We start from the raw sequence: 17,686 nt of genomic DNA, 5'->3' as shown, positions 1-17,686 counted from the left end.
GATGAGAATTCTTAACCTGTAGGTGGAGGCAATGCGGACCTCTGGCATTGAAGTGGAAAGACAGAGTTGTTGCTTTCAAGGAAGGAGGTGATCACTCACTGATACTAGGTAATATATATGAGACTTACTGAACATTCATTTGAGGATGTCATAAGTATGACATTCAGTTAGAGAAAATAGAAAAATCAAGATCATCTGATAATTTGAAAACTCAACACTCAGGAAGAGATGAGATGAGATGTCCTGACACTCAGGTTGGAGACGTGGGACCTTCTGACACCCACTTAGGTGGTGTGCAACCTATTGACCCTCAGGCTGGTTGAGATCTTACATTCAGGTGGAAGAGGTAAAACTGCCTTCAGGCAGGTAGGAGTGTGACCTCCTGACCCTTGCAGGAGATGGAAAATGTTTCAACATTCAGGCATTTGCAATAAGCTTTTGCCACACTCTGGTAGGTGAGATGCTAGTTCCTGATAGTCAGATGGGAAAAATGATGCTTCATGATATTCAGGTAGCTGCTTGCTCCACCTCAGTCACAGAAAGGCAATCAGGAGACACTCAGGATAGTGGGAGACCTTATGATATTCTGCAGTGGACAAGAAGGTGGGCTTTGCAGTTGTAAATTAGGGAAATTCAAAATGGCTCTTGGAAAAGTGTGTTGATAGCATGCACTTGGAAGAGGAAAATAAATTTTCCCCAACAGCAATTAAGGATCAATTAATCTGCTGACCCCGACTCCTCTGATCCACAAACATGTTGCACTGTCTCATCACTGAAGGGCTGAGCCGCTCCTCAGTCTGTGAGTCTGCAGTGGTTACAGCATACCTGAGAGGCAGACCCCGACCCTGCACAAAGCCAGAGCCTTGGGTGATGTGGGGACCTCGCAAGAGTAACTGGGAATGGAGACCCTGGCCTTGGGACAGAGGGAGTGAGGCTGCACAGGAGTCCGCCATCATCCTGGTGTGGGGGGAGCCTATGCAGGAAGGCAGGAAGTCTCTTCGGCACAAACCAGTTAAGGTGAAGGGCTCTTACCTGGCTCGACTGCTGGGGGTGCGGTGGGAGGTCACCCCTGCTGATTGGCCAGGCAGCCACGGAGCTTTGTGAGGTCACTAGGCTCTCAGGTCAGGCAGCACCGGGAGTATGGTTGAGATGCTACCAACTGCCATTCTGCTGGTCTTGGCAGTGTCCGTGGTTGCTAAAGATAACGCCACGTGTGAGTAAGTGTCAGGGCATCTTGGTGGGGGAAGGATCTTCTGAGGAGCAGGTCCCACCCTGACTCCCTCTGTCCAGGGCTAGGGAAAAGGAGGCTGGGCTTGGGCCTTAGCAGTCCCCGGGTCTCACAGCTCCTGTGACCCACATGCCTAACCTGGAGCCCCCTGCTCCCACAATCAGCAGCCTGGAGCCCCCAGACCCTCAACTTTCATGGTTTCCTCCAGAGATGGACCCCTCAGCACCTCGGGCTCCTTGTGCCTCTCCCACTCCCCCAGCGACTGACCCCACTGTCTTGAAGACACAAACTCCTGATTTTGGGAGCCCTTATCCCCCCCAGAGGGCTGCGACGTCCCAACCCGTGGTTGCGCCCAACAGCCCCAGGATATCATCGCTTCACACTACTTGCGCCCCAACCCCCAGTAGACTCTCTCACTCCAAGGTACCCAAAACACCAACACCTGCCAAGCTATATGTGGCCTCCCACCTGTGACACAGTTCCCAGAGCCTCCACCTCTAGACCTCCACTGCTCTCAGTGTGCCCCCTACACCTGTGGGCCACAGTATCTGCCCCTGGCTACTATCCCTCTTCCCATCACTGTCAATCCAGTCCTGCAGCCCCAGGACCTCCTTCATCACCTGACTCTTCCCTGAGTCTCCGACCCAGGATTGGTTCTAAAGACCTCAGGCCATTACACCCCTCTATCCCCAGGTCCCACATCCCCCGCATCCCCACCTCTACCCTCCTGTTCTGCCCAGGGACGGGCCATCCCTCAGGGCCCGTACAGCCTGTCCTGGCTTCCTGTGGCCTCCTCTTTCTCCACCTGTGACTGCACCCACAAGACGGGAGAAGTCGTGGCCCCAGAACCATTTCCTAGAGCCTGCGGGTCCTACATAGCCCAGGCTGCCCCTGCTTTCCCGGAAGCCGGAAGCTCTTCCTGCTTTCCCAACCCCATGTTCCTGCTTCCCCTCAGTTGTGGAGTTACAAGGACAGGCTGTGCTCATGCTAGGTTTGACTGTGTCCTGGTCTCTCCCCAGTGGCCCCTGTGGGTTACGGTTCAGGCAGAACCCACAAGGTGGTGTCCGCATCGTCGGCGGGAAGGCTGCACAGCATGGGGCCTGGCCCTGGATGGTCAGCCTCCAGATCTTCACGTACAGCAGTCACAGGTACCACGCATGTGGAGGCAGCTTGCTGAATTCGCGATGGGTTCTCACTGCTGCTCACTGCTTCGTTGGCAAAAAGTAGGTGTAGGGATGCACAGAGGGAGGTCTTCAGAACGGCTCTTCTCAGAGAGGGGTGTTCCCCCAGGGACGCTGTGCAGAGTCTCCCTGGGGCTCTGGGTCAGGTGGCTGCCAGACTCTGGGGGCTGGTCCAGAAGTTTGCTAGGGGAAGGCCCTGAGGGTCACTGTCACCAGGATTTTGTCCAGTCAGTTGTGACCTGGCTTACCTTTGTGCCCACAGTAAAGTGTATGACTGGAGACTGGTTTTCGGAGCAAAGGAAATTACATACGGGAATAATAAACCAGTAAAGGCGCCTCTGCAAGAGAGATACGTGGAGAAAATCATCATTCATGAAAAATACAACTCTGCAACAGAGGGAAACGACATTGCCCTCGTGAAGATCACCCCTCCCATTTCGTGTGGGCGTTTCGTTGGGCCGGGCTGCCTGCCCCACTTCAAGGCAGGCCCCCCCAGAGGCCCCCAGATCTGCTGGGTGGCTGGCTGGGGATATATAGAAGAGAAAGGTGAGTATGGGAGCACCTCCAAGGGGGGACGCTGCTGGCCATTCTCCTGGTGGTCTTTGAGGTGCAGTGGTCACTTCTTGACACCCAGCCAAGCAACTTTCATCCTCCTTATGGCGCTATATGTAGAGACATCACTGTGGCCTTCCATAGTCCCCTGTGCCAGGTCACACGATGGGTGACTTGTCTTGCTTTCTACGGGAGGACTGATGGCAGGTGCAGGCAGAACTGCAGCATTGCTTAGAATGGGGTTGAGGCTGTGTCTGTATTTGGCACCCGGGGCCCAAGCTGCTGGACCCTGGAAACAAGGAGCAACCCTGAAACAGCCTTTGGAGAAGAGCTCCAGATAAGGTTATGTGGCTGTATAAGAGTGCCTTCCACTCTCTGGGCCTCGGTTTCCTCATCTGTAAATGGAAGGGCTGGATCAGATGTCTCCAAGCTGACCACTTCCTGACACCTGTGATTCCAGGGCCCAGTCTTCCTGCTTCCAGGCTGTCTTTGTCACCATCAGCAGCTGCCTCTGGGGCCGTCATAGCACCAAATCTACCCTCTCCATCCGCGTTACTTGACGTTTGCTCTGTAGACTGGGAAGGGGACAGGTGGTCGGTGTGGCTTTCTGTGGGTCATAGGCATTCCTCTATTTCAGGCTTCCTGGAGTGTCCACCAGGTACCTCTCCATTCAAGATGGGTGTAGCTGCCGCTCTAGACCTCTGTCTGTAACCAAGCTGTCTCTCTTTACCCTGATTCCCAGAAGATCTCTTGTCCATCCAACACTACCTAACACACTTGACACCAGATGAGTTCTAGGAGAGTAGGGGGAATTTCTTCCGTACCAGACCAGGCTCACGGAGGGCCCCAGGGGTGACCTAGAACAAATTGTCATTACTTGGCCGGGCGTGGTGGCTCAAGCCTGTAATCCCAGCACTTTGGGAGGCCGAGACGGGCGGATCACGAGGTCAGGGGATCAAGACCATCCTGGCTAACACGGTGAAACCCTGTCTCTACTAAAAAAAATACAAAAAACTAGCCGGGTGAGGTGGCGGGCGCCTGTAGTGGCAAGGTTTTGCCAGTACTACTGTTTATCCCAGAAGCAACAGGTTACCCCATTAAATCGCAGCTATGGGTGGCAAGGTTTTGCCAGCAGGACAAGACCCAGTAGGACTTGATCTCTGCATGTGACCTCTGCTTCCAGTTTTCCATAAGTGGTGAGTCCTTATCCAGTCACAGTAGAGATGTGAAGATGTGACTGAAATTAACTTAGCTCTCCATCTTTTTTTTTTCCTTGATAATGGATAATGAGGCTTCTTATTTCAAGGCAATTCAGTCATTTGAGTTTAAAACGCAGCCTTTTTTGGGTAACAACAAAAAATCAATAATTTGAGGATTCTTCCTTTAACTCTTATTTCCTTCTCTGAGGAGGTGGTCTAAGTTTCTGACAGGTTTGTCACCTCTCCTGTCCCTCAGGGAAGGGAGTCTCATCCCAGCTGTCCTTGTTCTCACTGGCCTCGCTTGACACATGGCCATCCCCTCTGACTCTGCCCTGGCCTCTGTGCAGCCCCTTCGCCTGCCATGCTCTGTCCCCTGTTTGACGATGTCCACAGCTCTTGGGGGTCCCTGTGGTCCTGGGAGGCTGAACTTAGGGTCCCCACTACCAGTTGTTGCTGTCCTATTCTATTACTCAGAAGGATTGTAGTCTCCTAGCTACATCTTGGATGCCATACAAAACCTTTTTTGTTCTGGAATTCCCATAAACCTAATAGGATAGCTCTGTTTCTGTTTTTTGTTTTGTTTTTTTTCATTTTTGCAAACACGTTCTCTACCCATAAGCCCAAGTCTTAAAGAAACCCCCAGGCTCCAGCTCCTGCGATTCCTTCAGACCTTCCGAGTCTTACCACCTCCACCCCCAGGCTCCAGCTTCTGCGATTCCTTCAGACCTTCCGAGTCTTACCACCTCCACCCCCAGGCTCCAGCTCCTGCGATTCCTTCAGACCTTCCGAGTCTTTTTTTTTTTTTTTTTTTTTTTTTGAGACGGAGTCTCGCTCTGTCGCCTGGGCTGGAGTGCAATGGCCGGATCTCAGCTCACTGCAAGCTCCGCCTCCTGGGTTTACGCCATTCTCCTGCCTCAGCCTCCCGAGTAGCTGGGACTACAGGCGCCTGCCACCTCGCCCGGCTAGTTTTTTTTGTATTCTTTAGTAGAGACGGGGTTTCACCGTGTTAGCCAGGATGGTCTCGATCTCCTGACCTTGTGATTCGCCCGTCTCGGCCTCCCAAAGTGCTGGGATTACAGGCTTGAGCCACCGCGCCCGGCGACCTTCCGAGTCTTACCACCTCCGTCAACTCATCTGCTTTGGGGCTGGAAGAGCTATCCTCAGGTATTGCTTCTTTCCCATTGGGTTTTGAGTCCCAGCAGGCTTTTAAGCATTTGTTATTTAAAGCCCAGGTGTCGACGGGGTGCAGTGGCTCATTCCCATAATTTACCCAGCACTTTGGGAAGCCAAGGCGGGTGGATCACCTGAGGTCAGGAGTTCAAGACCAACCTGGCCAACATGGTGAAACCCCATCTCTACTGAAAATACAAAACATTAGCAGGGTGTGGTGGTGGACGCCTGTCGTCCCAGCTACTCGGGAGGCTGAGGCAGGAGAATCACTTGAACCCAGGAGGTGAAGGTTGCGGTGAGCCAAGATCGTGCCACTGCACTCCAACCTGGGTAACAAGAGTGAAACTTCATCTAAAAACAAACAAAAACAAACAAAAAACCTGCCAAGGTGTTGGGATTGAGAAAACCCTTTTCTGTTTCAGGACACCTGGCTCTTCACAACAAAACCCATGGCTTTCAAGACTATGGGCTCTGCCATAGATTTAAAAAGTCGTCTTGGCCAGGCACGGAGGCTCACGCCTGTAATCCCAGCACTTTAGGAGGCCAAGGCGGGCGGATCACAAGGTCAGGAGATCAAGACTATCCTGGCTAACACGGTGAAACCCCGTCTCTACTAAAAATACCGAAAATTGGCCGGACGTGGTGGCGGGCGCCTGTCATCCCAGCTACTTGGGAGGCTGAGGCAGGAGAATGGCATGAACACGGGAGGTGGAGTTTGCAGTGACCCGAGATCGCCCCATTGCTCTCCAGCCTGGGCAACAGAGTGAGACTCCATCTCAAAAAAAAAAAAAAAAAAAAAAGAAGTCTTGTTAATGGCTAATAAGCCCCAGGATTGTTGTCATTGTTGTTTCAATGTCACCCTTACCCCAAGGGCAGTGCATATACAAGACTCTCACTGCTGCTTGGATGGTAAGAAAAGGTAGCAGCTAAGCCCAGGGAACACTCGTTCAGCAGCTGCTTACCAGACACCTGCCTGTGTCTAGCCCTGTGCACATCACTCTTGTGTTCCCTGTCTCCCGTCTTGGCCTGTGCAGCTATGTTCTGGGTCTGTCCCTACCTCAGTCTGCTCCCATCTGCTCTGCAGGTGATGTCCAGACCCACCCCCTGGGTTGTAGGTGCTGCTGTGGTGGGGGCCAGAGTGGCTGCTGCTGTTGGGGACCCTTCTGTTTGTGAGACCCCTTGAAAAGGAGCAACTCTGACTGCGTGCACCGTAGCACTGGGTTTTTCTAACCCAAAGGTCATGGTAGAGAGTCCAGAGCTTGCTTTTTTTTTTTTGTGACGGAGTCTCACTCTGTCACCCAGGCTAGAGTGCAGTGGTGCCATCTCGGCTCACTGCAAGCTCCACCTCCTGGGTTCATGCCATTCTCCTGCCTCAGCCTCCCAAGTAGCTGGGACTACAGGCGCCCGCCACCACGTCCAGCTAATTTTTTTTTTTTTTTTTAGTAGAAACGGGGTTTCACCGTGTTAGCCAGGATGGTCTTGATCTCCTGACCTTGTGATCCACCCGCCTCGGCCTCCCAAAGTGCTGGGATTACAGGCGTGAGCCACCACGCCCGGCCGAGTCCAGGGTTTTCAAGGAAGTTCCGTGTCAGGGTCGTTTCAACCGCCTCTGCCCCTGCCAGGTCTGCCAGTGTGTGGAGGCGCTGCCCCGAGCTTCCCCTGCAGTCTTCTCGGAACAGATCTGTAGCATATGGGGAGGCGCTTATCGATCCAACTCCAGCAGATCCTGTCCACAGCTGAGCCGAGGAGTCCTGATGAGGGACGAGAAGCAGGGAGGGTGGCCTACAGCCAGACTGTGGGAGTGGACAGTGTGTCTCAGACTGGAGTCTGGAGAGGAGCAGTCCTAAGGCCAGGCTGTAGCCCTACCACATCTCTGCTGTGACCTGGGTGGGCGGTGCTCCAGCCTTCTGGTCCAAAATGGGAATAACGGGACCATGTGACTCAGTGAGTGCTTAGTGCACACTAGGTGTTATTGGTAATACTGCAGCTAACCTCCATAATCCACCGTTAATATGCACACCCACCCTCCACTGCCCATTCTCCATCTACCTGTCCATGGGCTTCCACCCTGCCTTCCTCTCTTCCTCGCTCCTCTGGACTTGATTTGGATAACATTTCCCCACCTCCTCCCATCACCTCTCGTCTGCTCTTTCTGGTGTATAAGGAGAGGTCGGGGCATTGACTGGATGGGTCTGAGGTTTAACTGGAGCGTCACAGAGGGTGGGGTTCGGTGGGGCAAGGAGGCAGGGCTTTTGTCTGCATCTCCCATGATCACTGACCACTGAGTGGTCTGACTGTAGCCCCCAGGCCATCATCTATGCTGATGGAGGCGCGTGTGGATCTCATCGACCTGGACTTGTGTAACTCGACCCAGTGGTACAATGGGCGCATTCAGCAAACCAATGTGTGCGCGGGGTATCCTTTAGGCAAGATCGACACCTGCCAGGTAACCTTCCTTCTGGCTTCTGGGCCCCTGGGTCCCTCTGGGACTCTCCCGGCCCCTGAGAACATCCTCATTTTGGATCCCCAAACTCCATTATCTCCACCCCTCTGCCTAGGGCCCTTCTCTAGTGACTGCTTCCCTGGTCCCTTTTCTAGCACCTACAGTCACAGTGGGGATGAGCGGTGGCAGCCACTGGCAGCCCCTGCCATGTGCCCCTATGGACACGTGAGCTTGCTCATCTCACTGCAAGGAAAGCCCTGACAATCCACACCCTCCTCACATCCCAAATGAAGCCCTTGACACCCCCTCAAACGTTACCACACCCACTTGTGTTTATGGCAGCAGGAAACCATGTGACTGTGGAAATTGTCCTCCCAGAGCCTTCTGACCCCTCTTGGCAGGGAAAGAGTGGTTCAGGCAGATCGTGACCTCTGTGTCCTTCTGGGCAGGGGGACAGCGGCGGGCCTCTCATGTGCAAAGACAGCAAGGAAGGCGCCTACGTGGTCGTGGGAATCACAAGCTGGGGGGTAGGCTGTGCCCGTGCCAAGCGCCCCGGAATCTACACGGCCACCTGGCCCTATCTGAACTGGATTGCCTCCAAGATCGGTTCTAATGCTCTGCACATGATTCAACCGGCCACCCCTCCAGCCCGCACCACTAGACCGCCCCCGATTCGACTCCCCTCCTCCCACCCTATCTCTGCTCACCTTCCTTGGTATTTCCAACCGCCCCCTCGACCACTTCCATCCCGACCACCTTCAGCTCGGCCTCGACCCCCACCTCCACCCCTGTCCCCACCCCCACCTCCACCCTCACCTTTACCCCCGCCCCCGCCCCCACCTCCACCCTCATCTACCACAAAACCTCCCCAAGGACTTTCTTTTGCCAAGCGCCTACAGCAGCTCATAGAGGCCTTGAAGGGGAAGACCTATTCCGACGGAAAGAACCATTATGACGTGGAGACCACAGAGCTCCCAGAACTGACCTTTACCTCCTGATCTGACCCGGTTCTCAACCGACCCAGTGAGCGCTTCATTGCTGAGAAAAAGGAAAGATGAAATAAATAAATAAACATATATATATATATACACACACACAGACACATACACACATATCTGTATGTATACATGCATATACATAAAGAGATGCTTTCTGGACTTCTTCCTATCTCCCCTCCCAACTCAAATCCAAATTTCCCCTAAAAAATCTACCCTCTCTCCTTCACCCTACAATAAGGTGGAATTGCTTGTACATTAGTGCCAATTGTGTTTTTTAAAATCTGGATTTTTAATGCTGTAATGAGGTGACCTGGGGCTGTAGACCAGGAATGGTACTTATTTCTCACTTAGGGAAAATGACAAATGGTGAAAATAAAAGAGCCATCGCTGCATGTGCAAGTCAAAGGGGGTGGGCCTCCAAAACAGCAGCTGGGAGTGAGCTGACTGGGAAAGAAGGGGTGTGGGTCCAAGTCTTCTATCAGGAGGCTGTGTTCTCCTGGTGGTGTCGACGCCCACAGAGAAGATTCTGCATGAAGGTTGAATCCCGCAGAACACAAAGGCTAAGGAGGCCACTGGGCCACCAAAACAACGAGTGTCTACTACCAAACACAATTTTGCTGTTCATTACTTGCCTGTAGTTAAATCTTAATAGTTCCTGGATTTGAGCAAATTTAAAAATGTATTCTTTGCTAGAGCTTTCCAGGAATTGCAATGGGGAATACTTTTTGGATGCCCCTGAGTGAGCTTTGAATGGCTTCCTTAGGATTTGGGGTTATTTATTTTAAGACCTTCCATTGCAAGGAACAGAAACCAGTTAGAGCCATTTAAGTGATAAGGATGAAAAGATGTCACACAGAACCAATAGGAAAGGCCAGAAGCAGATACCAAGAATGGTGAGGAACCCAGGCAAGGCATGACCCTGGTCTGCATAGAGTACCTGCCCCACCCTGCCCCATGCTGGGGGCAGCAGCATAGAGTACTTGGAACTGTTCACATCTATTTGCAAAATCCTGGGAAAGAAATCCTCCAGCCTGACCAATATGGTGAAACCCCATCTCTACTAAAAACACAGAAAAACTGGCCAGGTGTGGTGGCGGTGCCTGTAATCCCAGCTACTTGGGAGGCTGAGGTAGGAGAATCGCTTGAACCCCGGAGGCGGAGGTTGCAGTGAGCCACGATCACACCACTGCACCATTGCACTCCAGCCTGGGTGACAGAGTGAGACTCCGTCTCAAAAAAAAAAAAAAAAAAAAGAGGAAATCCTGATAGGTTCAGGCCAACTGCTCGCTCTTATCAGGGAATAAAAATGCAAAACTGGACTGCTGGTTTAACCCCTTGTGAGACTGAAGATGGCAGGTCTCAGAAAGAGAGAAAACCTTGGCTCTTGGCTGCGCAGTCATTGCAACAAGTTTTCACTCGTACGTGTGTCCACCTAGCGGCTTGTGTCAGTCAAGTGCAAGGTGGTCCTATGCCCCGGTTACCAAGACAGGTGGCAGAGAGGGTGCCATGGCAGGTGGGAGGAACCCTGACTGAGAAAGCTCAAAGGACCACGCCTAGGATGTGCCCACCTGGACATCTGAGGGATGTGCCCACCAGGATGGAGCAGCTGTGAATCTTCATCTTTAAAATTTATTGGTCTACCTACGTTCAAACAAATACTCTGCTCCACCCCTCATAAGCTCTGTGCTCTGGGGAAGATGTGCCAGAGGGCTGTGTGACCATGAAAGAAGGACAGATGCGGAGCATCAAAGCAGGGCTTGACACACCAGAAACATGCATGAACGTGGGCTGTCATTCATGGGCCAGCTGGTGGTGACTGCTGGTGCATACTCTTATGCTTACCTGCAGGGGCACTTTGGTGCCTGCCATTTTCCTCTTATGACCCCTGAAATGCTTTGGCCACATAGGAGGGCTTGCATATTGAGTCGAATGGCCCATAGCGCTGTAGGATAGTAACAGTTGATCACACTTAAAACATTCTATCTGCCTTGGCTAAGAGCTGGTGCTGCTGAAGTTGGAGTTGGTAATTCATTTTGTTGACTTTTAGGCTCTCTCTCCTAAAGCCAGTTTCTTAATCTTCCTACTGGGCATATGATCTTTATACCCTGGTGCCAGACACTTGACATTCTCTAAATATTAAGCATACAAAATGCAAGGCCCTGTGCAGAAGCTGTAACAGCAGCAGCTTGGGATTCACCCTCAATGACCCCGAGCCAGACACAGAGCCAGGTGGGCTTGCACACAGATGTGTGGGGCAAGGTGTGCTGGCTGTGGTCACGAAGGGGTTTTGGACAAGTTGGGGTTGAGCTACAGCAGCAGCAGCTTTCTTCTACCCCAGAGACTTCACTGCTTCTCTTCTGAGCTTTCTGGGATCCAGAGTTGATTTTCTTGGTTCTGTCTCCCCATAAATGCTCCTTGTCCTTAGTTTCTTCTCTCCCCAGTGACGGAGAAAATCTTACCCTGGATCTATCACCTACAGCTGACATCTGGATCTCCTTGGAGAGACAGGGCCTACTCTCAAGGAGCACTCTATGGGAGACCATAGACTGGATGGAGAATTCAAGCCGTGATTCCTGGTGTAATATGGTGACGTATCACATAATCTCCTGATTTTTCACCATTTGTACTGCTCTATGACTTGCTTTTCCATGTAGCAAATATAGAGATATTTCTATGCTAGTGTGCAGGCCCATCTTATGTCTCTACATTGATCTTCCACAATAGGGACACTTATAAGACAAAGTGCCACAGTTCTTTCCTAGGAAGGAATGTTTAGCCTTCTGTGATGCATGAGAGTGTCCATTTCCCTACATCTAAGTCAACACTGTTCTTGTCAAACATGTCTATCTTTACCAATGTAATAGATGTTCCAATTTTCATTTTTAAAATTGACACTCTTTGATCTGCCTTCATGTTCCTATGGGTAGTTTAACCCTTAAACTTTCAGATCCTGAAGCAGGCGTCTCCTGTGCATAGTGACAGGAGAAACAGGGAAGAATGACCAGCTGTGTGACAAACTAAAACTAGACATCTGAGGGGTGTGCCCACCTGGACATCCGAGAGGTGTGCTCACTGTTTTCTCATGGGGCGCCTAAGCAAATGAAAAGTATTTGTAGAAACCGAATTCATAATGAAGCTTATTGATAGCAAAAATAAAAGAAAATGGTTTGACAGTGTCTAAACTGTACAGGGCAAGACTCTGATGCCAGAACAGTGGGCATGGCCGGGATCATGCACAATATTGACACTTCCAGAGGCAGAGTCCTCGTTGTGTATCTCATCAATATGTGAAATCTTACAATACTTGCAAGGGAGAACGTTCTGGTGAATCCAATCTTAGAAAATTTACAATGGAAATGTGAAAAAATGAAAATGGTTCATCCTTACTATGTAGAAAACTGACCAAGAAACAGAAGTTAACTTAATGGAGTTTACTCCAGAAACTCCATTCTTGGTAAAGAATCATCAGTGATCTAGTTCTGAACACTATACATGGGTTTTTGCATGGACATGTGCTTTCATGTCTCTCGGGTGAATACTTAGGGATGGAATGGCTGGATCATTTGATAGGTGTAAGTTTTGACATACAAATGCACCCCCGAAGCAATCACCACAACCCAGAGAGTGAACACGTCCATCACTCCCTCAAGTTTCCTTGCGGTACTGTACAATCCTTCCAGCTTGTCCCCTCTCCTGCCCCAGGCAATGTCTGATCTGCTTTGTCTCACTATCGATTTGCCTTTCTCATAATTTTATAGAAATGAAACCCCATAGCAAGCCCTTTTTAAAATCTGTCTTCCTTCGCTCAGCATAATCATTTTGAGATTCACTTTGTGGTTCTGTGATTTATTCTTTCCATTGCTGAGTATTTCATCACACGGCTATACCACAGTTTGTTTTCCTATCTACCCATTGACGGACATTGGGTTGTTTCCAGTCTGGGCTATTCCAAATGAAGCAGCTATGTGCACTCAAATACAAGCACTTGTAAGGGCGTACACGCTCATATCTCTTGGCTAACCATGTATGTGAGGAATGGCTGGGCCATTTGGTAGGTATATGTTAAGAAGCACTTTAAAAAAAAAACTTCCAGAGTGTTGTTTCAAAGTGATTGCAACATTTCGCAGTCCCACCTGCAGTATATGAGAGTTCCGACTCTTCCACAGCCTTGACAACACTTGGTATGGTCAGTCTTTTTAATTTTAGTCATTCTGGTAGGTGTGTGATAATATTTCATTGTGGTTTAAATTCGCATTTGCTTAATGGCTGGTGATGTCAAGCATATTATTTCATGTGCTCATTGTCATCCATCCATCTTCTTTGGGGAAGTGTCTGTTCAAATCTTTTGCCTATTTAAAAACTTTGGTTGTCATCTTTTTATAGAGTTTTAAGAGTTCTTTTTATATGCTGAATGTAAGTTCTTTGTCAGTTGTATGCATTGTAAATATCTTCTCCAAGTCAAAAGCTTGCTTTTAAATTCTCTAAACAGTGTCTTTTGGAGCACAGCATTTTTAAACTTTAAGGGAGTACAACTAATCAATTTATTCTTTATATCTATTATATGTTATTCGGTATATCTATTCATTTATTTAGGACTTCTTCAATTCTCTCAGCAATGTTTTATAGTTTTGAGTGTGCAGGTTTTTCACATATTTTGTCAGAATTATTTATAAGTATTTCATAGTCTGATACTCAATTGTTGATTGCTGGTATACAGAAATACAATTGATTTTTGTGTGGTTATCATGTATCTTGAAATCATGGATCATGCTTTTGGTGTATGGTCTAAGAGATTTTTGCTTAACCTGAGGTCACAAAAATGTTATTTTATGTTTTATTCTAGAAATGTTAGAATTTTAGGTTTTTCACTTAGGTTTATGATCCATTTTGAGTTAATTTTTGTATTTCGTATGAACGTGGATTGAAAAATCTTTTTTTCTTTTTCTGAGACAGAGCTTTACTCTTGTTGCCCAGGCTGGAGTGCAGTGGCACAATCTCGGTTTACTGCAACCTCTGCCTCAACCTCCCAAGTAGCTGTGATTACAGGCATGCACCACCACGCCTGGCTATATATATATATATTTTTGTATTTTTAGTAGAGATAGGGTTTCACCATGTTGGCTAGGCTGGTCTTGAAATCCTGACCTCAGGTGATCCGCCTATCTCAGCCTCCCAGAGTGCTGGAGATTACAGGCATGAGCCACTGCGCCCGGCTGATAATTCTTTGGTATAAGATGTCCAATGGCTCCAGCACTATATGTTCAAAGATTCTCCTTTCTCCACTGAAATGCCTTTGTACCTCTGAAGAAAATCAGTTGTTCATATATGTCTGGCTCTGCTTTTGAGCTATTTTGTTCCTTTCATGTATTTGTTTATCTTGACACCAATACCACACCGTCTTACTGCAAATGGGTTTACAATAAGTCTGGAAATCAGGTAGTATACATCTTCCAACTTTTGTACTTTCTTAAAGCTGTTTTGGCAAGTTTAGGTCCTTTGCATTTCCATATGAATTTTAGCATCAGTCTGTTGATTTCTACAGTAAAAATTCTGGCTGGGCACGGTGGCTCACACCTGTAATTCCAGCATTTTGGGAGGCTGAGGCGGGCGGATCATGAGGTCAGGAGATCGAGACCATCCTGGCTAACAAGGTGAAACCCTGTCTCTACTAAAAATACAAAAATTAGCCAGGCTTGGTGGTGCATGCCTGTAATCACAGCTTCTCAGGAGGCTGTGGCAGGAGAATGGCGTGAACCCGGGAGGCGGAGCTTGCAGTGAGCCGAGATTATGCCACTGCACTCCAGCCTGGGCAACAGAGCGAGACTCCATCTCAAAAAAGAAAAAAAAATTCTGCTGAGATTCAGCAATCGCACTACTGCATATACATCTAAAGGACTATAGATTTCAACATGAAATCAGTATGTTAAAGAAATATTTACATTCCCATGTTCATTGCAGCACTGTTAATAGCCAAGATATGGAATAAACCTAAGCATACATCAACAAAATGAATGGATCAAGAAAATGTGATATATATACACAATGGAATACTACATAGCCATCAAAAAGGAGATTTTACTATTTGTGACAATATGGATGAACTGGAGGACACTGAGTGAAATAAGCCGGACACAGAACGATACATACTGTATGATGTCACTTATATGTGGAGTGTAGTAAAGTCTAAGCCATAGAAACAGAGTAAAAGGGTGGTTTCCAGAGGCTGGGGGGTGGGAAGATTGGGGAGACTTTGGTCAAAGGACACAAAATTTCAGTTATTCAGGAGTAGTAAGTTCAAGACATGTATTACACATCATGTAATTACACATCATGGTGACTATAGTTAATAACAATATATTGTACACATAAAAATTGCCAAGAGGGTGGATTTTAAGTGTTCTTACTACAAAGAAAATGATAACGTGAGATAATGTTAAATAGCTTGATTTAGCCATTCCACAATGTATACATGTGTCAAAACATCATGTTGTAGATCATAAATATATACAATTTTTGCTTGCCAGTTGAAAAGAATCTGCTAATGTTTTCATTGTGATTATGTTGAGCTTGCAGATCAGTTTGGGAAGACATGACACCCTAACAACACTGCGTCCTCCGAATCACGACCTCAGTATATCTGTTCATTTCTTTAGGGCTGCTGCAATTTCTCTCAGCAATGTTTTGTAATTTTGAATGTGCAGGTTTTTCACATATTTTGTCAAAATTATTTCTAAATATTTCATATTCTGATACTCAATTGTTGATTGCCAGTATACAGAAATACAATTGATTTTTGTGTGGTTACCACGTATCTTGAAACCTTGCCAAGTTCATTTATTAATTCTGGTGCTCTCTTTGTAGCTGCCACTGGATTTCGACATAGACAATCAAGTCTTCTGTGAATAAAGACAGTGTTATTTATCTATTTATTTATTTTTGAGATGGAATCTCACTCTGTCTTCCAGGCTGGAGAGCAGTGGCCCAATCTTGGCTCACTGCAGCCTCTGCCTCCTGGGTTCAAGTGATTCTCCTACCTCAGCCTCGTGAGTAGTTGAGACTACAGGCATGTGCCACCACTCCTGGCTAATTTCTGTATTTTTAGTAGAGACGGGGTTTCACCATGCTAGCCAGGCTGGTCTGGAACTCCTGACCTCAGGTAAACCACCCGCCTCAGCCTCCCAAAGTACTGGGATGACAGGTGTGAGCCACCATGCCCAACCTTATTTATGTTTTTCTATCTGAAAGCCCTTATTTGTTTTTCTTGCCTTATTTCACTAGCCAGAACCTCCAGTACAATGCTGAATGAAAGTGGTGAGAGTGGATATTCTTATCTTGTTCCTGAGCTTAAGCATGAAAAGCTTCAGTCTGTTGCCATTAAGTGTGATGTTAACTGTGGGTTTTTCACAAATACCATTTATTAGGCTGAGGATATTTTCTTCTTTAAGAAAAATATAAAGGTTTATATTTTTGCTAAGAGGTTTACATTTTTATTTTTTACACAGTAATGAGTGTTGAATTTTGCCAGCTTTTCGTACGTTTATTGAGATGATCATGTACTTTTCCTGTTTTACTTTGTTAATCTGGTGTATTAAATAAACTATTTTAGAACAACTTTAGATTTATAGTTGTCGCAGATTGTTACAGATTTACTCCTCTCGTTGGAGACTATTTCTCAGTCTTTCTTTGCTCTTATATGACCTTGACAATTTTGAGGGATAGTTATTTTGTAGAATGCCCCCCCATTTGAATTTGTGTAATATTTTTCTCATGATTATATTGGGATTATGAGTTTTGGGAAAGAGTCTCAAAGAGACAGATTATCCTCATCACATCCTATCAGGAGTCTACAACATACATATGACAACAGTGATGACAGTAACCTTGGTCCGTTGGTCAGGGCAGTGTTCTCCGGGTTTCACTGCTGCTCGCTTTCCATAAGCGCTTCTTTAGAAGTGGGCCACTCAGTCCAGCCCACTCTCTGTAGTGATGGTGGTTGGGGGTGTTGGGTCCACCCCCTGTAGATGGCAGGAGTTACACATAGTATTTTTAATTTTTTTGTATGAAAGATTTGTCTCTTATTATTCATCTATTCATTATATTAGTATAGAGCCCTAATGTGTATTTATTTTATACAGTGGACTATAAACAATATGACATTATATAATTTGTTGCTCACATTTTTCCAGCTTTGCCCATTGGGAGCCCTTTCACACTGGCTCTTGAGTTCTTTTGACATGCCTCCATCACTTTTTAAATTAAAAAAATTATTACTAATTTATTTTTATTTTATAGAGATAGGTTCTTGCTATGTTACAGCCCACGCTGGTCTTGAACTCCTGGCCTGAAGCAGTCCTCCTACCTCAGCCTTCCAAAGTGCTGGGATTACAGGTGTGAGCCATTGCACCTGGCTTCATTTTGTTTTTTGAGCACATCCTTACTTTCTGATATAATAAGATGCTATAGGCTCGTTTTGTATTTCTCCTGCTTCAGCCCTGGAATCCACCATTTCTCTAAAGTAACCTGGGTCTTTCACTGGAAAGTGTTTTTTTAGAAACTAAGATCTGGACACTGGGTGTGCTCGTCAGTGCTGAGATGTGTTACTTCTAAGCCCTCAAAGCTGGATGAGACAGTTAGGTAATATATGTTGTTTACTAACCCATGTACATACCTGTATCTATTATTGTATCTATCTATTATATATATATATATATAAAGCTAAATGAGAGGTCACAATAATACTTTTACCTCTTATCCAGTACCGCAAGATTTAGTTTATCCTTTTTTTGCTTGCAATAATTTTTTTGTTTGTTTGTTTTTGAGATGGAATCTTGCACTGTCGCTTAGGCTGGAGTGCAGTGGCATGTGATCTCAGCTCACTGCAACCTCCCCATCGTGGGTTCAAGTGATTCTCCTGT

General features: G+C 47.4%; 1 protein-coding gene across 2 annotated transcripts; it reads left to right on the top strand.

The window, feature by feature from the left end:
• Nucleotides 1-1,099: 1,099 nt before the first annotated feature.
• Nucleotides 1,100-9,026, top strand: ACR (acrosin). 2 transcript variants are annotated; one of them, XM_033233371.1, is made up of 5 exons: nucleotides 1,100-1,217; nucleotides 2,248-2,451; nucleotides 2,672-2,955; nucleotides 7,631-7,776; nucleotides 8,223-9,026. In XM_033233371.1, exons 1-5 carry the CDS (start codon nucleotides 1,141-1,143, stop codon nucleotides 8,769-8,771), a joined length of 1,260 nt encoding a protein of 419 aa, XP_033089262.1. In that variant the 5' UTR covers nucleotides 1,100-1,140; the 3' UTR covers nucleotides 8,772-9,026. The 2 variants fall into 2 exon arrangements, with proteins under 2 accessions (XP_033089262.1, XP_033089264.1); XM_033233373.1 differs by having other exon boundaries at nucleotides 1,133-1,213.
• The last annotated feature ends 8,660 nt before the right edge of the window (nucleotides 9,027-17,686 follow it).

This window comes from Trachypithecus francoisi, unplaced genomic scaffold (assembly GCF_009764315.1).
Source record: "Trachypithecus francoisi isolate TF-2019V2 unplaced genomic scaffold, Tfra_2.0 Lachesis_group14, whole genome shotgun sequence".
NCBI classification, from domain to species: domain Eukaryota; kingdom Metazoa; phylum Chordata; class Mammalia; order Primates; family Cercopithecidae; genus Trachypithecus; species Trachypithecus francoisi.
The sequence above is the reverse complement of the archived record's forward strand: the minus strand, read 5'-3'. Positions and strand labels throughout refer to the sequence as shown.

What these genes read in the sequence shown, in the direction of transcription:
- ACR (XM_033233371.1), top strand. Translation starts at nt 1,141, where the DNA reads ATGGTTGAGATGCTACCAACTGCCATTCTGCTGGTCTTGGCAGTGTCC. An exon ending in CACTGCTTCGTTGGCAAAAA is followed by an intron (nt 2,452 to 2,671) that starts GTAGGTGTAGGG and finishes TTGTGCCCACAG; the next exon opens with TAAAGTGTATGACTGGAGAC. An exon ending in GCAAGATCGACACCTGCCAG is followed by an intron (nt 7,777 to 8,222) that starts GTAACCTTCCTT and finishes CCTTCTGGGCAG; the next exon opens with GGGGACAGCGGCGGGCCTCT.